At 35.5% G+C, this 22363-nt stretch overlaps 2 protein-coding genes across 3 annotated transcripts in view; one reads left to right on the top strand and one right to left on the bottom strand.

Moving 5' to 3' along the window:
* LOC127880870 (ribonuclease Oy-like) overlaps positions 1-13261 on the bottom strand; it is a 33506-nt gene extending 20245 nt beyond the window's left edge. The window contains exon 1 of the mRNA XM_052428338.1: positions 13164-13261. Within this exon, the coding sequence (XP_052284298.1) occupies positions 13164-13195 (32 nt within the window). The 5' untranslated portion in view covers positions 13196-13261. The remainder of the gene's footprint in view (positions 1-13163) is intronic.
* On the top strand, positions 1279-18112 carry LOC127880872 (ribonuclease Oy-like). 2 transcript variants are annotated; one of them, XM_052428343.1, is made up of 10 exons: positions 1279-1429; positions 4928-4983; positions 5549-5624; positions 6704-6759; positions 7431-7500; positions 9053-9120; positions 11717-11830; positions 14158-14206; positions 14774-14848; positions 17414-18112. In XM_052428343.1, the coding sequence occupies exons 2-10, from the start codon at positions 4940-4942 to the stop codon at positions 17513-17515; spliced, it is 654 nt and encodes a 217-aa protein (XP_052284303.1). In that variant the 5' UTR covers positions 1279-1429; positions 4928-4939; the 3' UTR covers positions 17516-18112. The 2 variants fall into 2 exon arrangements, with proteins under 2 accessions (XP_052284303.1, XP_052284304.1); XM_052428344.1 differs by lacking the exon at positions 17414-18112 and adding an exon at positions 15759-16096 and having other exon boundaries at positions 14774-14807.
* Positions 18113-22363: the final 4251 nt, after the last annotated feature.

Below are 22363 nucleotides of genomic sequence, written 5' to 3' on the forward strand. Positions count from 1 at the left end.
ACTAGCTACTCTGTCAAATGAACATGCAATTGATAGAGACATTGAACTGATGGAACTCGTTTCTACATTCTCGGGGGAAAAAAGCGCCAACAAATAATAATTTGAAATTACAACATAAACCATTATGCATATATAGATTCTACTGAATGCATATACGACTTTAAACCAACGGCAGCACATTTGCATTTGTGAAAGTAAATATTAATTCCATAATTAGTTGCCGTTGGTGCGGGTGGGGCCCAGTGCAACAGGTTCGCCAAGGGTGTCAAATACTCTGGCGCCGGCCCTGGCATTATTGTATGAGACATTGAGAAACTAGAACCAGTAAACACCGCCTTATATCAGTGAATCATTGGCCTTAACCCATTTAAAAAACAAACTTGGCCGACACAGCGAATAGTATTGTTAATGACAAACTTGCACATAATGTGACTTCTGACAAATACTGGCAATGAACATCATAAATCAGATGAATGATCATGCACAAGTGGTTAACATTCAACATTATCATCATAGTCGTGTTCTGGAAAAGTCTCGTTCTGGAAACTGACCATGTGCGTAAAGTGTCATCCCATATTAGCCTGTGCATTTGTTGACTCACTTTTTGTTTTGATGTTGTATGGACATTTTAAGAGTTTTGGGAGGGGGAGCAGCTGGGGGGGGGGGGGGGAGGGGGTAGCAGTGGGGTTTGGGATCGCATCTTATACCGATAACGTGTGTCTCACATGGGATGCCATCCTGGCATAAAATTGTTTTAACCTCATGTAAGTTATATCATCTTTAGATTTAACAAATGGAGTTCATAGCGGAACAAAATGTATACTTAATCAAACCGTTAAAACTATGTTTTAATTTAAATATCATGGCATATTGTGCTGGCCTTCGTATTTTGCCTTATGGATTAAGATTCCTTTTTTACTTTTGTGGAGGAATGCCCCTGGTCTGTTTCATCTCTATGATTGTTTGAAAAAGGCATTTCTAAATTTAATCAGTGAATGGTTGGTAAAAAATGCAAAGCCCGTCTGTTGATGCAAGCAGAGGTGCAGAACTTAAAAAAATATGTGCCTTGTTCTGGGAAAAACGGGCTTAATGCATGGGCATGTGACACTTTTTGCATTAATTTGATTTTTGCTACGAAGAGGCTTTTGTTAAACGAAAAATACCATAACAGCGGAAAGTTTATCCACAGATAAGCCTTTGCGGACTGATGTGCTAATCTAGGACGACATTTAACGCACATGCCAATAATTGATTGTCTTATTTTAAGGAAGTTTTATTGCTTAGTTTCAACAGGGAAAATGGGTCGATCGTTTTATGTAAATCTATGTTTTGATGGGGTGAAATAATGTCCTTTCCAGCAGGAAATTTAATGATCTCTTTTTAATTAAAGGCTATTCGAAATTAATGCATAAAGATTTCGTCTGCAAACGTAAGTTAACTTTTATTTCATATGTTTAGTATGATAAATCCAACAAAAACACATATTTTTTCTTTCCTTTTTTATCAACGTTTCGGCTTACGCCTTCATCAGGATAATACAAATAATAACAGAAAACGGATGTTACGTCATTGACTTAACGTACATTAAAATGCGGGAAAATGTACGTCAATAAAATGAACGTTAATTAAATTAAGCTTAATTTTTATTTCATATGTTTAAAATTTTGATAATATATCTTTGACTATATAAACCGCATTGAAAATACAGTTTGATTTTGTATGGATGTTTTCACATGTTTTGTTATAAATTTTCATTTTGTAAAAGCCGTTTCCAATTTACATCCTTAAAATGTGCAGGCCTACGACAGTTTATAAAAAAAAGTTTTGTACGCTTACGATGTAATTTTCGCAACTGTCGAAGAAGACTTTTTTCACAATTGTATTTTTTCCACGTAGAAGTATACGCCTGTAATAGTCCTAGTTACCCGTTTATTGTTTTTTAATACCTGCAGTGGCGTAGCTGCTATAAGGCCCAGGTGGCCCGGGCCTACAATTTTTGTTTGAAACATGAAAAAAATAAAACATGCTTCAACTTCGAAACACGCATTAAAATGTTGACCCTGAGGGGTGAGGTGTTAGAAATCTGCATTTCATATTGAACTAATCCTCAGACAATGTTTTCTGGTCGTGTTCAAACGACATATCTTCCAATTATCAACTCTACTTCTTTATATGTGCATAGATTCTAGCTCGATTCTTTTCCCGTGACTTGCTGTTACAAGTTTACATAGATCTACATGTAGATCTTCCTGTCTCCCTTGCAACACTACAGTTAGTTGTAATCGATTATCGTTGGATTTTGAAGAAACATTCCGAATGGTGTTTCTGACCGCGGAAATTTAAAATGGAGCACTTGCCCCCATATCCCGATCCATTGACTGAATCCGGATCGGTTCGGCCCCTTGATGCCGAACAAAAACAAAATTTAGTTCTCTGACATTGAGATAAACCAGTAAAATATCAAAGAAAAACAGGACAAAGTCTTATTATTTGTCTAGATATGCTTTAAATCTCACCACAGGCGTTATAGGATTAAAAAAATTTCCGGGGAAGGACCCACGAACCCCCCGTTTTTATGTATCATATCCGGGCCTACAGCTAAAAAATGCTAGCTACGCCCTTGACCTGGTATAGGATTCGTCATTTGTAGAGGTCGTTTAATTTAAACGAACGTCGTTCTGCGAAAAAATGGCTTAATGCATGTACGTAAAACGTCATCCCAGATAAGCCTATTCAGTCCGCGCTAATCAGGGACGATATATTCCGCCTTAACCTGATTTCCGAGTAGAAGAGACTTTTTCAGAAGAAAATTACCATAAAGACAGAATGTGCCGTCTCTGATTAGCCTGTGCGGTGTTTACGCGCGAGCATTAAGCCTCGTTTTATAGAGCGCTATACACGCTACCCAGTACACGAAGTACTAAATGTACGTTGTGAATAAATCAGCAAAACTGACAGAACATATACATAACGCTTTCCATCACACCTCGACGGACGAGATAAAAAACGGCACACCAAAAGGATTCAGACAATGATAAAGCAAAGGAATAGAAGTGTTACAAAAATACTGCACATAACCCTTTTCATAAACTATGTGTTTCACGAAGTAATGCTCATAGTTGATAGTTAAATTAATGCTGGGGTATTTAACTAACTTAAAACATTTATCCAATAATGTTGACATTGTTTATCGTTTTCATATTATGTTACCAATGATCATAGATTACACTTGAAGTAGGAAACAAACGCTTTATTTGAATGCGAGGTAAAAAAAATATTACGGTAATATAGGAACTAATTTTAGATTAACAAAATGGAGATTATTTACATGTATATTAAAGGGGCCTTTTCAAAGATTGTGTGATGTATTAAAGTTTGTCATTAAATGCTTTATATTGATAATTGTAAACATTGGATCTAAAAGACCTCCAGTAAAAACAAAACAAAAAATAAGAAAAAAGCAACCCTCTACTCAAAGTCTATCGCTTGGACCTATCGGCCATCCGCGAACATACAATGAGCGATGTACTTTATATAAGCAATCATGGCAGTATCACAAAATATAACGGCAACAACAGAACTCTCAAAATTATTCAATCGTTTCGCGTTGCAACGCTTTATAAATTTCAGGTTTTTTAATCGTCAAAAGATGCATACAATAGTTATTTTAGAGCGTTGTAAATGTTTGATATTTCTGTTTCTTCACAAATATCATAACTACAACGAACATTTGCGAATCTTAAACATGTTGCTGTTTTAATTTCGTCCATTTTCTAAAACGTGATAAGGCCCCCTTAAGTAAGACAATTAACTGTATTGAACACCCTCCTATTAGAATAATGACCTGATTATCTTTATTTATCTTATCTATTTTTTATTGATTAACAAAGACATGAAAACATATCAAAATACAATAATCAAAAACGTTAATTAGTAAATGATAATACATAGTAATGTATGAACAAAATATTACGTGCATTTTTCTTCTGATGTACATGATTATTTCAAGCTTGACGGCGAGATTATTTAAACAGGAAATAATTTTTCGCTTACATTTAATGCTCTCGATTTCAAGTGAAACTGTCTGGGCAATTGATTCGCTTCCGGCTTGCGTACATTCCTTGAGTTTTAGTAAGTCACGTGTACATATGTCAAGTAGAAAATATAACATCCTTCTTCCTGTTTTTCGTCAATTTCATTTTGTTTTTTCATGATGATGATGATGATGATGATGATGATGATGATGATGATGATGATGATGATGATGATGGTGATGATGATGGTGGTGATGATGATGATACTGATGAAGATAACGACGACGACGATGATAATGATGATGATGGTGATGATGATGCTGATGATGATGATTATGATGATAATGATGGTGATGATGATGGTGATGATGATGATGATGATGATGATGATGATGATGATGATGCTGCTGCTGCTGCTGCTGATGATGATGATGATGATGATGATGATGATGATGATGATGATGATGATGATGATTATGACGACGACGACGACAACGACGATGACGTCGACGATGACGCCGACTACGACGATGCTGCTGCTGCTGCTTGTGCTGAGGATGGTGATGATGATGATAATATGATGTTGGTGATAATGATAATAATGATGATAATAACTATAATAATGATAATGCTATTATTATTATTATTATTATTACTATAAATTATTATCATTTTAAATAATAATAATAATAATAATAATAATAATAATAATAATAATAATAATAATAATAATAAACATAGTTCAATTTTGTATAAGACAATATCAAGTGTATGATACCAAACAACATTCCAAACTATGTACATATTTCAAACTTGTTACCATCATGATGGTGTGCTCTCTTGGTATATATTTAGCTGTTGGTTCAAATCCCTTGTTTAATAAATGATTTCAGACCACTTTCATAATGATGTGGATACTGGTTACATGGCTGCCGACAGTCGTTGCTAGGTAACGGCTACTTACCCTATTGATTTCATGTTCAAACGGTTCAATGATTAACATTTATTTCAAACATCGAGTAAACTTGTTTTAAAGTGATTTTTTATGTAGATTTAATGTCTTTGTTGTATGTATTACTTATACCAATATAAAGGATAACTTGTTAAGTGTTACAAACAAACCAAAAAAACAGCAATAACTTGTTCCATAAAGGATCAAAAATGTTTAGTATCGCAAACTAGCTTCGTGATTTATAAATCACTACATTGCAATACTCAGTTGTAGTTGAGTAATTTAACGTGAATTATTTCCGCAGGAAAATAAATGTTAACAAAGTAGAACTTGATTTTTGTGGGAAATTTAAAAAATACAACCATATATTTTTTTGTCGAATCAAGTCAAGAAAAACTTCACATTTGAACAACGCAAATGTGTAAATATCATAAAATAACCACTGAGGCCAAAACTCCTTCCGTTTGAAAAGTTCTTTGTGCTATTGTTTTGAAGAAAGGTAAAAGGTCAGTTTTTAACACTCAAAGTGTTTTTAGTATTTTTGTTCCTGATTTAATTTCAGTGTCGGGACTTCTGAATATGATCACTTTACATTCGCACAGTCTTGGCCACCCGGCGTTTGTGCTTTAGCAGGCGAGGTGAGTCGTCCTCGTTTAGGGAAAATGGGGCGTAATGCATGTTCTTTAAGTGCCGTCCCAGTTTACCCCGTGCAGTCCGCATTAGTTGTTCTCGAATGCTTTTAGCATTAACCAGTAAATACGTAAAGCTCAAAGTTGTTCTTAATATAAGGGCTTTTATGTTAAAATATCTATAACATCAAGATCAATCAACTAAATACAAAGTTACAAACACAATACCTGTTAATATCGACATCGATTTGCCTGTCATTTGTTGAGAAATACTAAAAACAAAAACTATCTTTCGGAGGTTTCGAAGATAGTCGATGTATAACAATTAGTTTATTTGACAGGAGATCTAGCAACCTACGCGCAGAGATTTGATTGGTTCAGAGAAAAGCTCGATATAAAATCCCTGCCGTTAAAACCAACCACGTGATGATTGACAAGCCACGTTGTACATTAATTTTCCCGTTGTTATTTTAACGTTTTGTTTTGTTTAAATAAATTTAGGTGATTTTTAATTTATTTTGAACCTAAACCCATACACTATTTTCAATATGGTTTTCGATCCATGTTTGTATTAATACTTGAGTTGAGTTCAACCAATACGAACTTAATACCAATTATTTTTTCTAGATAATGGGGCCTAACATTAAAGTGGCAATGCTGATGCCCGTGTACTCTAATATAATAAATTTTAGTTATGGTCTTTGAAAACATGGCTTAATGCATTTGCGTAAATAGCCGTCCCAGGTTAGCCGGTATAGTCCGCATGGGCTAATCAGGGACGACACTTTCCATCTACACTGGATTGCTTTGTAGTGGAAAACTGTTCTTAGATAATATTAACCTCGTTCTGGAAAAATGGGACTAATGCATACATGTGCGTCAAGTGTCGTCCCAGATTAGCCTGTACAATATGCAAAGACTAATCAAGGACGATACTTTCCGCTTGTATTGGTTTTTTGTTTAATCGAAGTATCTTCTAAACAAAAATCTAGACTAGACCGAAAGTGTCGTCCCAGAATAACTTGTGCGCATGCATGAAGTCTAGTTTTCCCACGAACAAGACTCATTATTGCCCTGATGTATTTAAGGTTCATAGCTGCCAAGTGGACAGAAACATCACCACGTGGACCATACATGGACTCTGGTAACACTCAGGCCTAAAGCTCCCAATAAGCAATAAAAAGAGCCTCGCTACATGAAAGCAGGGTTTTATGCATGTTCGTTAAGTGTCGTCCCATATTCGCCTTTGCCGTCCTCAAAGGCTTATCAGTGCCGACACTTTCTGCTTTCGTGGTATTTTTATATTTAAGGAAGTCTCTTCTTAGCTTAAATCCAGTTAAGGCGGAAAGTGTCGTCCCTCAAGAACACCACAACAGGGTTATTTGTAACGACACTTTAGAAATATGCATCAAACCCCCGCTTTCTAAGAGCGAGTCTCAAATAATTACGGCATTGACTGAAAGACATCATATAGAACGGCCTGATATAATCTTTCACAGTTAATTACTTTCACAAACAACATCTCAACAACAAATCAGTCTGAGAATGGTATAAAAGAGTAACATATTTACATATTATTATATGTAAACTCCAACCAAATTTGTTCCTTAAATACCGGTAAGTATGTTTGTATTTGTTTGTGTAGTTTTTGTAAATATGGTTTTGAGAACGATGAACGAAAATAAAAAAATGCTTGGTAAGGTGTGAGTGTGAACAATTAAATGCATAAAAAGCAAAATGATTGCAAACAATTAAGCACATAGACTTTTAAGTTTTAAGTAATGGCCTTACGGACTCGGCACGTGTATGTTATAGGCCTACGAACGGTAGCCATGAGGGTCCTTATCACTGCAGCGAAGAGCCATTCGATGAGAACCAAATTGCCGTAAGATTGCAGTCATCAATTATCTTGCTATACTATACTTGAACAGAATGCTGAATACACACGAGCAGTACTCTGGGAAAATTAGGCTTTATTGGTGTTATTAAAGTGTCGTTTCAGATTAGCCTGTGCAGTCCGCACAGGTAAAACAGAGAATACACTTTCCGATTTTACGTACGTTTTTAAAGAAAGTATCTTCGCATCGAAAATCTTCTCCAGGCGAGCAGTGGATAGTGTCGTAAATAATTAGCATGTGCGGACTGCATAGGCTTATCATGAGCGAGACTTATATGTTTCCAGCATGCCAATCATAGTCAATAAACAAATAGGTTAAAGCAAATGCAACACAATTTGGTAACTTGTTTTTGTCGGTTAACCTATATTGCACAAAAAGAACTCGAAATAAAGTATGCCACATATTTGTCATGAATATTAACAACCTGTAAGTTATTATAAATTCAAATTTAAGTATAACGAAATGGGAACGGCAACTGCACTCGTATTTATGGCAAGTAATAGAATTCCTTATTACGACAATCCAATCAATCATGTGATAGGTTTTTACAATGCCACGTTCTGATCTATTGTCGCTAAGAAGGAATATATTTGTATTTAGTTCCTGTCATTATGCCCCACTCATGTGTCTTGTTATATGAAATAATTGAGTCTTGTTCTGAGAAAACTGGGCATAATGCATGTGCGTAAAGTGTCGTCCCAGATTAGCCTGTGCAATCCGCAAAGGCTAATCTGGGACGACACTTTCCGCCTAAATCGGTATTTGCTAAGAAGAGACTTTATTTGAACGTGTCATAAAAGCGGAAAGTGTCGTCCCTGATAAGCCTGTGCGGACTGCACAGGCTAATCTGGGAGGATACTTTACGCACATGCATTAGGCCCAGTTTTCTCAGAACGAGACTCAATTTATGTCCCGATGATGCCTTTGGAAGTTTATTATTCCTTTAGATAATAACTTTAGAGCATATACACATGTTATTCTCGGAAACAAACTGAACTCAAGTATTGGTATAGACGTGTTAGAACTTTCGATGGAAACACGTGGTAAATGTTGTTGTTGGCATTGATTTGAATGTGTTTTATTTAAAAACACATGGTATTTACAGAAACTTAACACATTAAGCCATAGAACCATGCGATATTACATGTTGTAATTGTATGCTTTTTGTATAAATACAAATGACTTCTTCAAACAAAATACACATTGGAAAATTTATCTTTTAAAATAGAAATTGACTTCTTTAAAAAAATACATATTGGATAATTTCCAATTGCATAAGTTGGACTTGCAGTGCAATGTAAGCATTTTTAAAAGCATGTGATGCATTAATTTCTTAACAGTCAGTCATTAAATTATTGTAATGCAAAATTCTTCTAAAACAATGCTTTAATACTAGGTTTACAATTGTAAAAATAGTATGGAATTTAATTTCGAATTAGTGCTTATAATTGATTATACATTCATTATACTGAACTTATTATTTGTAAAATACACGCAATTATGTTTCCTTAATGTTTCTTACATACGTCTGTTTTTCAGAGTCTTAAAAACGAACTTTTGATCTACTGGCCCAATCTGTTTAAAGATACGGAAGCAGACCGGTTGTGGTAGGTCATTCTTATTTTTTTATTCAACTGCTTAACCTTTTTTAGAGAAAATAAACTTACTTTATATACGGTAGATGAACAGGTTGTTCAAATAGTTACAAATGGGTATCCTACCTTAAATGAATTGTTAACATAAGTATCGTATCACATTTTACACAACAAACGCAACTATATACTTATAAGGACACGGGATGCCATGTATAAACGCTTACTCACATGATCAGAAATTCTCGGTAAAGCGGTATTCAATATATGGTAATGGAAATGTTATTATGAAAAGAAATGCAACGTGCAGAACGGAAAATGATAAGGGCACCATCCTGTCAAGCAAACAAACAAAACTCAAGGTACACCACCAATACAAGAACGTTTACATCAAAGATGAAAAGAGCAAAGATACCTTCCCAACGAAGTAAACCTGCGTACAATTGTCATCCTTATCGGAGGCGACAATGTCACTCTTCATGGCAACAGACTCGTGGCGACACAACGAGAAGACGACGGTGCGCAGTGAACCAAGATTCATTTCAGAGACGAGACGAGACAACGCGAACGAACGCACCGGCGTCCACCACACCGCCTAGACAATCGAGAGACAACCGAAAGACAACCGAAGACCACATACGACACCGCTACAGTAATGATGGTCGAGGTGGCCGGGCTGATCGGGACACCTAGCATACTCATCGTGATTACTACAGACGCTAGGTAACATGCGGTTATTGGAACCCAAACGGTGTTAACAACGCCAAATGCTCGGAAACTATATGATTAGAAATCAGTTTTAAATTCCATTGAGATTGACATAGTAGGATTAGCAGAAACACACTTAAGACGAAATGAAATATTCCAATATACGGATATATATGGTATGGAAATAACAGAAAGAGTTTCACAAAAGAGCCAGTGGCAGTCATAGGCGCTCGATGTCAATGACAATGTTGTTTGTTTTTATTTATTTATTTATTTTTTAGTTACCCGTTGTTTATTATAATGCATACACATACTAAATTAATAAAAATCTTCCGACAAAACGTTTTCTTAAAAAAAGATAGTTCGACTATGTACATAAATATTGACAGGGACCTATACAAACAAATATTGAATACACAGACCATCAAAGGTATCTTGGACTCAACATGCGACTCGTACAACTGACGGAACATTTGTTCCTTGTTCTGAGAAAATTGGGCATAATGTATGTGCGTAAAGTGTCGTCCCAGATTAGCCTGTGCAGTACGCACAGGCTAATCAGGGACGACACTTTCCGCCTTTATGGTATTTTTAGTTTCAAGGAAGTCCCTCCTTACCAAAAATCAAGTTTAGGCGGAAAGTGTCGTCTTTACGCACATGCATTTTGCCCAGTTTTCTCAGAACACGACTCATTTATGTATTACCGCTACATTTGTAGCTAACCCAGCAACACGTGCCCTAGAGTTACTCATCTCCAAAGATAAAACGTTCGGAGGAATGCCGCGTGTTTTCTTTAACGAGCTCTACGATACAATAGTATGGCCGATTATCAGCTACGGCGCCGCCATATGGGGAGCTAGGGAATTACCATGCATCAAAGCGCAGGAAGATACTTCCTTGGGGTTTACAGGTACACACCGAATGCGGCTGTCAATGGCGATATGAGCTGGGAACCACCTATCGTGCGTCAGTGGATGTGCATAATGTTACACTATTTCCGCTGTGTGAACATGGACAGCACGTGACACGTGACTGAACAAGCGTGTTTTCGTTTGGTCGTATCGTAGCCGCAAACATTAAAAAAATGCTTATTTAGACATAGAAAATATAGTGTCATAAAAAACATCGATGGCATATATTCTGACAATGTAATAACAAACTCTACATGCAAACGGATAACCGACCAAGAATTACTCTTATGTTTGAACAATATAAAAACGATTGGAAAACAAGTGTTAACACCGCAAGAATCGTACGGAATAAATTAAGAACTTATAAGACATTTAACTAATGTTGAAACTGAGCTCTATTTTAAATATTATAGTATGTCAAGAGTAAGATGAAGTTTAAGAAGAAGTGCATTAGATTAATTTAGATGCCCGTCTGCACACTTTAGAATAGAAACAGGCAGATACGAGGAAGTACCCGAACATGAACGGACTTGCTTTCGCTGCCTCACATATATAGACAATGAAGAGCATGTGATAATGCACTGCAACTTGTATGGCGGAATTCGCCAAGATATGTTTGATGATATTTTTAATATTAAACCTGGTTTCTTATCGCTAGATACTTCAGATCAATTTTGTCAGCAAATGTCTAATGAGTCCTTTGTTGAATACACTGCCTAAGCCTGCAATGAAATTCAACTGAACCTTGTTTTAATCATATTTATAATTGTATGTACAGAAATAAGACTAATCCGTCTGTCTGTCAGTCTGTCTGTCTGCAAATGACCACATTAAAATGAACACATCAAACATGATGGCCATTAATTCATTAAATGTATCTATACATTTTAGAGTGCAGCAATATGAAGACTATTTTACTTTACACAATACTGCCAGAAAAGTCTCTTTTATAAACAAATACAATTATAACATTATTTTTGTCTAAATTTTAGGGACCATGAATGGACGAAACACGGTGTTTGTGCCAAGGACGTTCCTGCCACAAATGGAGAATACAATTACTTTAGCAAGGGGCTTGAACTCAACAGGAAGTATCCCCTGCTCCAGTAAGTGAAATGGCAAAACACGCAATAAAAATTACCCCAATGTTCATATAGGTACATGTTTATATTTTTTAACATAACTCTAACATACCACGTGTTTTAACAAATAGCAACTTGTCATACATGACGGAATTTAAGAAGATGGGGAGATACGTAGATCTATATGTACTTTCTCTCCTGCGGACGCAATCTTTGTTTGTCTTTTATTTAATAAAGGCAAGTGATAAGTAATTGCCAATCCACACATGACAAAAAAGACACAACATTTACATGTAAAATACATGGCTATATAATGCATACATATATAGTACCGACAAAGAGGTAATTGATTATAATTAATCTGCTGAATGGTTGAATAGGTCACCATGACAGTCCACATCTCTCACTGTGAATTAGTATGTTTTAGACAATTTAGATCTTACTGCGATAAAAGGAATAAACATTTGATAATGTACAGAGATGTTCTTTTAACGGGAATACACGCTTGATGCAGAGAACACATTATTTATTTAGATCATAGAAGTCTTTTTTGACTTCGATGTTTTTCAAGGGGCATATCAACTTTCAATAATTTTTTTTTGTATATTCAATATATGGGATTTAAAGTTATTTTAATGTGTGTGTTTAACTTTTAATGATATTGTGGTATTATAAACTTATAATGCGTCGAAATATTTTATTCATTTTTTTTGTTGGGGGGAGGGGGGTGCTGGGTAAAATAACAATTCAAATACTGCTTGATATAAACTCCAATGGGTTGATTATCTGTTCTCATACATGTCATGTGTCTAAATTTTCAATCGCTGAATTAAACTTTTTTAGGGGCCTTTTCACGGTTTGGTAAATTACAAAATTGAAAAAATTGTTTCAGATTCGCAAATTTTCGTTTTAGTTATGATATTTGTGAGGAAACAGCAATACTGAACATTTACCATGCTCTAAAATAGCCACTATATGCATCTTTTGACGATTTAAAAACCTGAAAATTATAAAGCGTTGCAACGCGAAACGATTGAATAATTTGGAGAGTTCTGTTGTTGCCGTTATATTTTGTGAAACTACGACAATTGCTTATATAAAGTAAAAAATACGACCATTATAGTATGAGCACAGATAGCCGAATGGTCTCAGCGATAGACTATTGACTCCAGGACACCAGGGGTCAGTGGTTCGAGCCCTGTTGAGGTTTACTTTTTTTTACTTTTTTAAATTTTATACTTCATTTTTTACTGGATCATTTTAGATCTAATAGTTACATTTATCAAAATAAAGCATTTAATGACAAACTTCAATACATGCCAAAATCTGTGAAAAGGCCCATGTAATTTCACCTTACCTCGTACAGAAGACACATTTTTCATATTTCATGGATAAAGCAAGATCACGCGGTGACCGTGTATTTCCTATATAAGGTAAGTTGTGGTTAATCTCCAGTCAGTCAAGCAAATGTAAGCGCTTAATGACGTAAACTTTATGAACAAGATGACGTCATCAATGCAGCTTAGTGCTGTAACAAGAATGATCATGGCAGGATACACTCGTTTAGTTGTCATCTTCCTGTGTATATTTATTTCATGTAAAATTGTCGATGGAATTCCAGTTAGTTGCAAAAACTTAATACCCTTTTGATTGGATTTTTTTTATCTTGCAACAAATATCGTGTAGAAAAGGGTTTCTTCATTTCATTTAATTAATACGCATATACATATTATGCCGACGTTTATTATTGTTACTATTGCCCATTTCATCTGTTCCTCTGACTAGATAAACTCCAATCAATTCTTGCCAGGCGTAGTCAGATTTTTTTTTATGTTATAGGGATTTATACACTTAATACAAAACGTATACACCGGAAATCGGCAACAAACATATCGGATTATATTAAAACCCGTCCGAGCCATAATCTTGATATGCTGATAACATACACGTTCTTAAGACAATATAATAAAAGTACAATTTCGAGCAGAAATCTCGATGTGCTGATAACATACACGTAATTTTGACAATATAATAAAAGTAAAATTTAAGAGCCGCGATCTTGATGTGCTGAATACATACACGTACTTTTTACAATATAATAAAAGTACAATTTAAGAGCCGCGATCTTGATGTGCTGATTACATACACGTACTTTTTACAATATAATAAAAGTACAATTTAAGAGCCGCGATCTAGATGTGCTGATTACATACACGTACTTTAGACAATATAATGAAAGTATAATTTTCGAGCAGGAATCTTGATGTGCTGATAACATACACGTACTTAAGACAATATAATGAAAATACAATTTAATTCACTGCATAATCTCTCATATACTATCATTTAAGGATCCTGGAAGTTGCAGGCATAACACCAAATAAGACGACTTATTACACCGTAAGTTTTCTGTGTATTTGGAAAGGTATTTATATTATTAATGTGAGACAGTTTCAAGTTGCTTCTTCTACCAAGATGAAGTTTACAAACACATTATTCCAGACAACAACATATCATGATAGTAATATAGTAACACCGTAACAGCTTATAGTATTATGAATTCGATAGTTGACACAAGCGAAAACATCAATCAAATAGTATGCCAGCTACCAGACACCTTTTTGCACTTCACCTGCTAATGAGCTAAGTTTTGACTTTTATGTCCGCAATATTGAACAAATTCGGGCATTGAGAAAACGCGCTATTAAAAAGTAAATTGGTACTTATATTTACACAAATGTAAAACATTAAAACATAATCGCATACCCCTTAACTATCTAAAGATTAATTTATTGACAACCCAAATTAAATCAGTAGATGAATATTATAGATATGACATATTTTATATTGGCGCATTTATCGCCATGTTATATTCTCACGTATTTATGTGTAAGCAAGTGTTTAATGCGATAAGCTTATTGATTAGATTAATGTCATCAAAAAGACGTTTTTGAGTATCTCTTACAGATTGGTCAAGTGCATGACGCAGTGAAGAACACCACTGGGGTTGAGGCTGTCTTTATGTGCTATTGCGTTAGAAAGGTATAGAGCAATTTTAATACCCTAAATAATGCGATAATACAATCTAGTATGTGAAAATCCATATTGGATAATTCACATAATACCATTTCATTCGTTGAACATTTTACCATTACTTACACATTGAAATTCAGAGGGCGACAATGCGATAGTGCGATAGTACGATGGCGACAATGCGATAGCACGATGGCGACAATGCGACAACGCGATAGAACAATGGCGACAAAGCGATAGTCATCGTACTGTATTGTAGCACAGCCGTCATCGTACTGTCGAATTGTCGCCATCGTTCTATCGCACTGTCGCCATCGTATTGTCGCTTGTCGTCATCGTATTATCGCATTATCGCATTGTCGCCATAGTACTATCGAATTGTCGACTATCGCCTTCCGGTACACAAACTATTCTTATTGCAGAAACAAAATATTTAGATCAGTAGATGACTTTATAAAGATGTACTTTGAAAGAGGTAACAGTTATAATGAAATCATATTCTTACTAAGTTATAGACTGGGTATTGGTGTAAGGCATGCCGAACTGTAAAGCATTTTTAAAAGTAGCTCCATCTAGGAAAAAATACGATGTGCGCATGTGTACCGGAAGGCGATATACGACAATGCGACAGTACGATAACGACTATGCGACAGTGCGACAAATGCGATAATACGATGACGACAGTACGATAACGCGATAGCACGATGGCGACAGTACGATATGACAATCGCTTTGTCGCCATCGTACTATCGCGTTGTCGTACTGTAGTCATCGTATTATCGCATTGTCGCAATCGACTATCGCACTGTCGCTATCGTATTGTCGCACTGTCTTATTGTCGCCATCGTACTTTCGCATTTTCGCCAGCAAACTATCGCATTGTCGCCATCGTACTATCGAACTTTGGCATTGTCGGCCTCTGGATTTTATGTGTAACCATGATGGCCCTAACGGTATACCGTAAAACACATCTCGCGTATCCTACTCGTCATCGATCTGACCCTATCCTAGACTGAAATCTTTATGGAGCAAAGGGCGTTTGCCCTGCAAAGTTCACGGATCTCGGTACCATAAGTCAATAAAACGTATGAAAAAAAACATGTTTACCGTTCGTGTCGTTACATTATGCTTCAAAACTAACTGTCCAGCGCTGTTTGAAACCTTTGTTTACCTGTGTGCCCTTTTAAGACTAAAACAAATTGTAAGACTTAAATTATGCATTTTTAACATGAAAATTATTGTTAACATTTGAAATTGTTTTTACTCGATTTTCTTTCAAGTACTTTTTCACGTGTGTTGATTTGTTGTACCATTTGCTAATTCCTCGTCAAAATTGTTGAAATCATCTAACCTTCATTAATATTGATTTACCTCTGATCCTAATCGATTTTCTGTTTTTGACTCTTTATCAACATTCCTACAAAAATAGTTCGAAGAGTGCGTGACTTTCGAATGAATTAACATTGAAGAGAAGCATGATAATCTCACATGTGTGCGCGCTAAAATTTCGTAATCGGTCAGGGGTATAATTACACTTAAAACTATTGGGTCAGCACCTCCGATGTAATAATACATTAGCGGCAAAATACAATTAGATAAAAGCCAACACATGGACAACTAGATCAAACAATCTTATGATATACATGAATATATACATTCGACAAATAATTATAAGTTTATTTACAAAAGCCTTATATTGGAGTTGTAATGATTTACATAAATGAACCAGATAATATTAAGACAACACGTAGTTGTGTAATTATAGGTTTGAAATCATAGGTGTTTAATCAAAGGTGCCTCTTCATAGTTGTGTAATCATAGGTGTGTACTCATAGTTGCGTTATCATAGTTGCCTTATCATAGTTTTCTTATAATAGTTGTCTTATAATAGTTGTGTTATCACAGGTGTGCTCTCATAGTTGTGTTTACATATGTCTGTTATCATATTTGTGTTATCTTATGTGTGTTAGGATATGTGTGCAATCATAGGTGTGTAATCGTAATTGTGTAATCATAGGTTTTTAATCATAAGTGTGTAATAATATGTGTGTAATCATAGGTGTTTAATCATAGGTGCGTAATCTTAGGTGCGTACTCATAGGTGCGTACTCATTGTTGTGTAATCATAGTTGCGTTACCATAGTTGTCTTATCATAGTTGTTTTATCATAGTTGTCTCATCATAGTTGTCTTAAAATAAGTGTGTTATCACAGGTTTGTTTTCATAGTTGTGTTATCATATTTGTGTTATCCTATATGTTCTTTCTGTTCTTTTCTTTATCATTGGTGCGTAATCATAGGTGCGTACTCATAGCTGCGTAATCATAGCTGTGTAATCATAGGTGTGTAATCATAGTTGTTTTATCATAGTTGTCTCATCATAGTTGTCTTATAATAAGTGTGTTATCACAGGTGTGTTCTCATAGTTGTGTTTACATATGTCTTATATCATACTTGTGTTATCCTACATGTGTATGTATGTTATCATAGGTGCGTTATCATTCTTTATAATGAAATCGAAAATCCACATGTTACCATTTTTTTAGTTCTAACTTGTGTTGTGTTGTATTTTCAGAGACGCATGCACCCAGAAAAACGTTATATCCTGACCGAGATTCAGATCTGCCTCGATAAAACGAAGTTCACTCCAGTTGCTTGTCCTAACGTACAAATTTAAACGAAACAGATGTCCTGGTTTCTCCAAATGTCCCAAACATTTCTCGTATCCGCCAATACAGTATGGTCCCGACGAAACGATCTATTTCGAAAGGTTTGGGGCGTTATCTGGTATATGATAAACGTGGAAAACAGCAACAAATAAAGACAATGCATTCGTTTCAATATATAATATATAGAACATATATTTAAATACGTGAAGATTGTATACATTATTTAAATCTTTACAACAAATGTATTTTCATTTCACAAGTACATGTAGGAATGGTAAAAAAACACAAACTATTGCGCCTTAATACGCCATAATAATGCCCAATCAGATTTGACCTTATGTCAAAGGTCAAGTACACAATAAGGGATTACAAAGGCACCAAAACACATCACTTGGCTCTGTCGTTGAAGTTATTGTATTATTATTTTATTATACATTATCGTCCTCCTTTGTACATGTTTATTTTGTTTTCTATGTAGCATTACGATTGTTTTGTAGCATTTAGGCATTATAATGTATTCCATTTTTAATCATCTGATAGTGCATGAAGTCTCTTATGTTTGAGTATTTTTTTATGCGTTATCAAAATAAACTTGTTCATTTTCAGTAACTGTATTGTTTCATCATAATAATTACATCATTTTAAACAAACAATGGTATTTTTAATATATTAAAAAGCTCGCACATATAAAACACCAGTTCACAAAGCTTCTTATTCAGTGTAATGCCACTAACATATAGCTTTGAGCAATAAGAGACTATAGTATGTAACTCTTCGAATCCTGGTTCACAATACTGTCTGCTATGTTTCAACGTCGCATTATGCAATTCATTCGAGACACATCTTAGGGATTTCGATAAAGAAGAATGGCAGAGAAAGGGGCTCCTTTCATTTCTAGTCTGACAAATTCCCTACGTCGTCGTGTGTTCTGTGTGCACATCAATGTCGGCCATTGATTCCAAGTTATCTGTCAGTAGCTGGGATGTCCTTGACAATGATTATTTTTGGGAATTTCAATTAATTCCCTTATCCATCCTGATGATAAATTTCTTCACTCCACGCTTTACACGAGCAATTCGTTGGTACGGGTATTTCAAGAGTCTCCTTGACAAATGCTCTTGAGCCATCAGCGTTTGGACAGGTTATTTTTACCTTCCTGTATCTGATATTCATTTCTCTACATTGGACGCACGAACGTTCAAAGGCACTTGGATTGTTCGGATCTACGCGGGTAAATGTTGAGCACATCCCAACGCACTGTCGTGTGAGAATCCTTTTAGGAACACAGTTCTTGTAAGAAATTATTTGTGACGAAAGTTTGCTCTTGCATGGATGAGATTCGATTGCTGTCACAAGCAACACTCCAACGGTTGACGTCCATACAAACAATGAGTACAGGTTGCATCTGGGTAGACGAATGCTCCTGAAAGAATCATTCACATAATTAATTCTCTATTTACAGTCATTATGTTGATATCTTAAATTTAAAACAAAAACCAAATATAATAGTTCAATGAAGATATAGACCTTTATATAAAATACATAAAGTTGGGATAGTCTTCATGAACATTTGCCTTGTGGATCGTCAAAGCAATTTAATAACAAGCTTTTACTTAGAACATCGTCTGTGGGATTTCATAACGGCACATGCACACTTACATATACAAAAAAAAGAAATCAACCATGGGTTAACCGACAATATTAACTATGGGCGGAGCTTACACGTTTAAAGCCATCGCTGAAAACTAGCATTTGAACCGATACATTCACCCCCAGTGTGATCAGCGAATGTTTTACCATCGCTGAAAACTAACAGTTGAACCGATTCATTCACCCCAGTGTGATCAGTGCATGTTTTACCATCGCTGAAAACTAACAGTTGAACCGATACATTGACCCCCAGTGTGATCAGCGCATATTTTACCATCGCTGAAAACTAACAGTTGCCGATACATTTACCCCCAGTGTGATCAGCGCATATTTTACCATCGCTGAAAACTAACAGTTGCCGAGACATTTACCCCCAGTGTGATCAGCGCATATTTTACCATCGCTGAAAACTAACAGTTGAACAGATACATTTACCCCCAGTGTGATCAGCACATATTTTACCATCGCTGAAAAATAACAGTTGAACCGATACATTCACCCCCAGTGTGATCAGCGCATGTTTTACCATCGCTGAAAACTAACAGTTGAACAATTACATTGACCCCCAGTGTGTTCAGCGCATATTTTACCATCGCTGAAAACTAACAGTTGAACAATTACAGTGACCCCCAGTGTGATCAGCGCATGTTTTACCATCGCTGAAAACTAACAGTTGCACAGATAAATTGACCCTAGTGTTGGGATTTGTTCCACTACGTAGATATACGCAAACTCCATTTAGTGAGAGCTTTAAATCATGCAAGTTCATGTTTTTCGTTGTCGTTACCGATGCATTAGTAAAAGCGTATCCAATTGACTTGAAACAATGCGTATTGCTGTTGCTTTTGTTATTGCACACATTCAGCAGTATGTTTGTAATATTAATGCATCCACTTGCTCGCTTTTTTGTGCAATCTGTAACTGATCGTTAGGGGTTTTAAAATAGAGTATGAAGATATGTACTGAGTATTGTTGTATATGTATAGGAAACACCATGTTGGTTGTTTTATATTATGTTACAATCTTTGGAATGTCAATCTAACCCACCGCCCGGCTCTCTGATGTCTTCTGAAATACCGTTAACTTTTCTTTAATCCATAATTCACATGTCAGAAAAGTACAAAATGGACACAAATACATTATTATTAAAATTATCATTTTGAACGGTTTAACAGTTTGACACATATTTTATATTTAAGGGGCCTTTCCACGTTTTGACACATTGACACAATGGAAAATAAGAATCGCAAGTGTTCGTTGCAATTATGATGTTTGTGAGGAATAGTAATACTGAATATTTACCATGCTATAAAATATCCATTATATGCATCTTTTGGCGGATTTTAATACCTTGAAAATTATAAAGCGTTGAAACTTTAAACGATTGAATAAGTTGGAGAGTTCTGTTGTTGTCGTTATATTTTATGAATCTAGGAGGATTGATAACATAAAGTATAAAATTAAATGTGGGAATGTAGCTCAGTGGTAGAGCGCTCGCTTTGTGATAGGCCCGGGTTCAATGCCCGGCATCTCCATAATATTACAGGTCGGGCCGCAAAGACCTCGTGAAGAGGCATGTAGGAACTGTAAATAAACTGTGATCACACGTGAGAACGAATGGCCGAGTGGTAAAAGCCATAGACTTTTACTCCAGAACTCCCGGTGTCAGTGGTTCGAGACCAGATGAGAGTTACTTTTTTTTCTTCAATTTTATTCTTGCTTTTTACTGGTGCTTTTTAGATCCAATGTTTACATTTATCAATATAAAGCATTTAATTACAAACTTTAGTACATGCCAAAATCTGTGAAAAGGCCCCTTTAACTTGAAAAACATTCGTACAGCTGTTGTCTTCTTTTGGATGCTATAAATTTGAGGTAACTACATGAAAAGTGTTTTCAAACAAATATCAAATACGTTTCTTATTGCTCAATGTATTCTATACAATATTGTAAAATAATTATTTTTTAACAGTTGTTTTAATCTTCTGACACAATACAATTCTGGAGTTAAGTTCTTTTTGAACCTGTTTTAATCCATTTATGCCTAGCGTCTAGAAAAAAGGCCTTGGCATACAGCGTAGACCCAGATGAGACGCCGCAGCGTCTCATCAGGGTATGCGCTGTTTGCTTAAAGGAGTTATGTAAGAAATATTCTAAATATAGAAATAAATATACTAGACATCCCTAATTTTGGAAATAAATTGATCCAATTTAGAAGGATGGGAGAGTCCACTAGGTATAAATGGGTTAATTGAAACAAATAATACATTCAAAAAGATGTGCACATTCGTATGTAAATTACGCCAAAAATATACTCACAGGCAACGACCATTGATTGTATCCATCATGCAATCACAAATGTTAGCCACATTGAACATGGCCATTTACAGACACAACAGTTGCGCGTAAATGATCAACAACCAACAGGTCATTCGCGTAATAACAACCTTTTTATAGTGGTCAAACTTCACAGACAAACAAACCTTTTTGCACTCGATACGGAGTCGACCTTTCTGAACTTGTTTGATACGGGAGATAGGCTTTATATCGAAACGTGCTCTGGTGACAGTAAAACGAGTCTAGTAACGGCAGCGTGACACTCTTCAAACATGACAACTTACGTGAATCAAAGCACTGACAGTACTGGTGTGACGATGCTTTTGAGAGGATGGATATAAAAGCATCAAGTTAAATTTATCTACATCACCACAATCACCACAACTGTGTATGTTGGTACGAAAACAAAAATTTGGTACAAAAATTTTGCGAAAAAAATTTGGGTATGAAAACAAATTTGGGTAGGAAAAAATATTTGGGAACAAAAAAATTGGGACCGAAAAAATTTGGGTACGAACAAAAAATTGGGGATGAAAAAAAATTGGGTACGAAAAAAAATTGGGTACGAAAAATTTTAGGTACGAAAAAAATTTGGGGGAACGGGAAAGTAGTACCTGTGGGGAACTTGACCCACACTCGCACATTTTCGGCCCTTTCCGTCAAACATCAGATAAGTTCCTCGAAGGCAATAGTATGAATACACATTTCGGAAGCGGTAATGCGGTCCTACCTACGCGCGTCAAAATGTAAGCGAAATATGAACACAAGTCTGTCAGGAATGATTGAATTAACGAAGAAAATCGTGTATTGATGTAAGTTTTTGGAAGAAATGTGCAGAAAATATATTAAACAAGAGCTGTGTTTGTGTG

The sequence above is a fragment of the Dreissena polymorpha genome, chromosome 5 (genome assembly GCF_020536995.1).
Source record: "Dreissena polymorpha isolate Duluth1 chromosome 5, UMN_Dpol_1.0, whole genome shotgun sequence".
Taxonomy (NCBI): Eukaryota; Metazoa; Mollusca; class Bivalvia; order Myida; family Dreissenidae; genus Dreissena; species Dreissena polymorpha.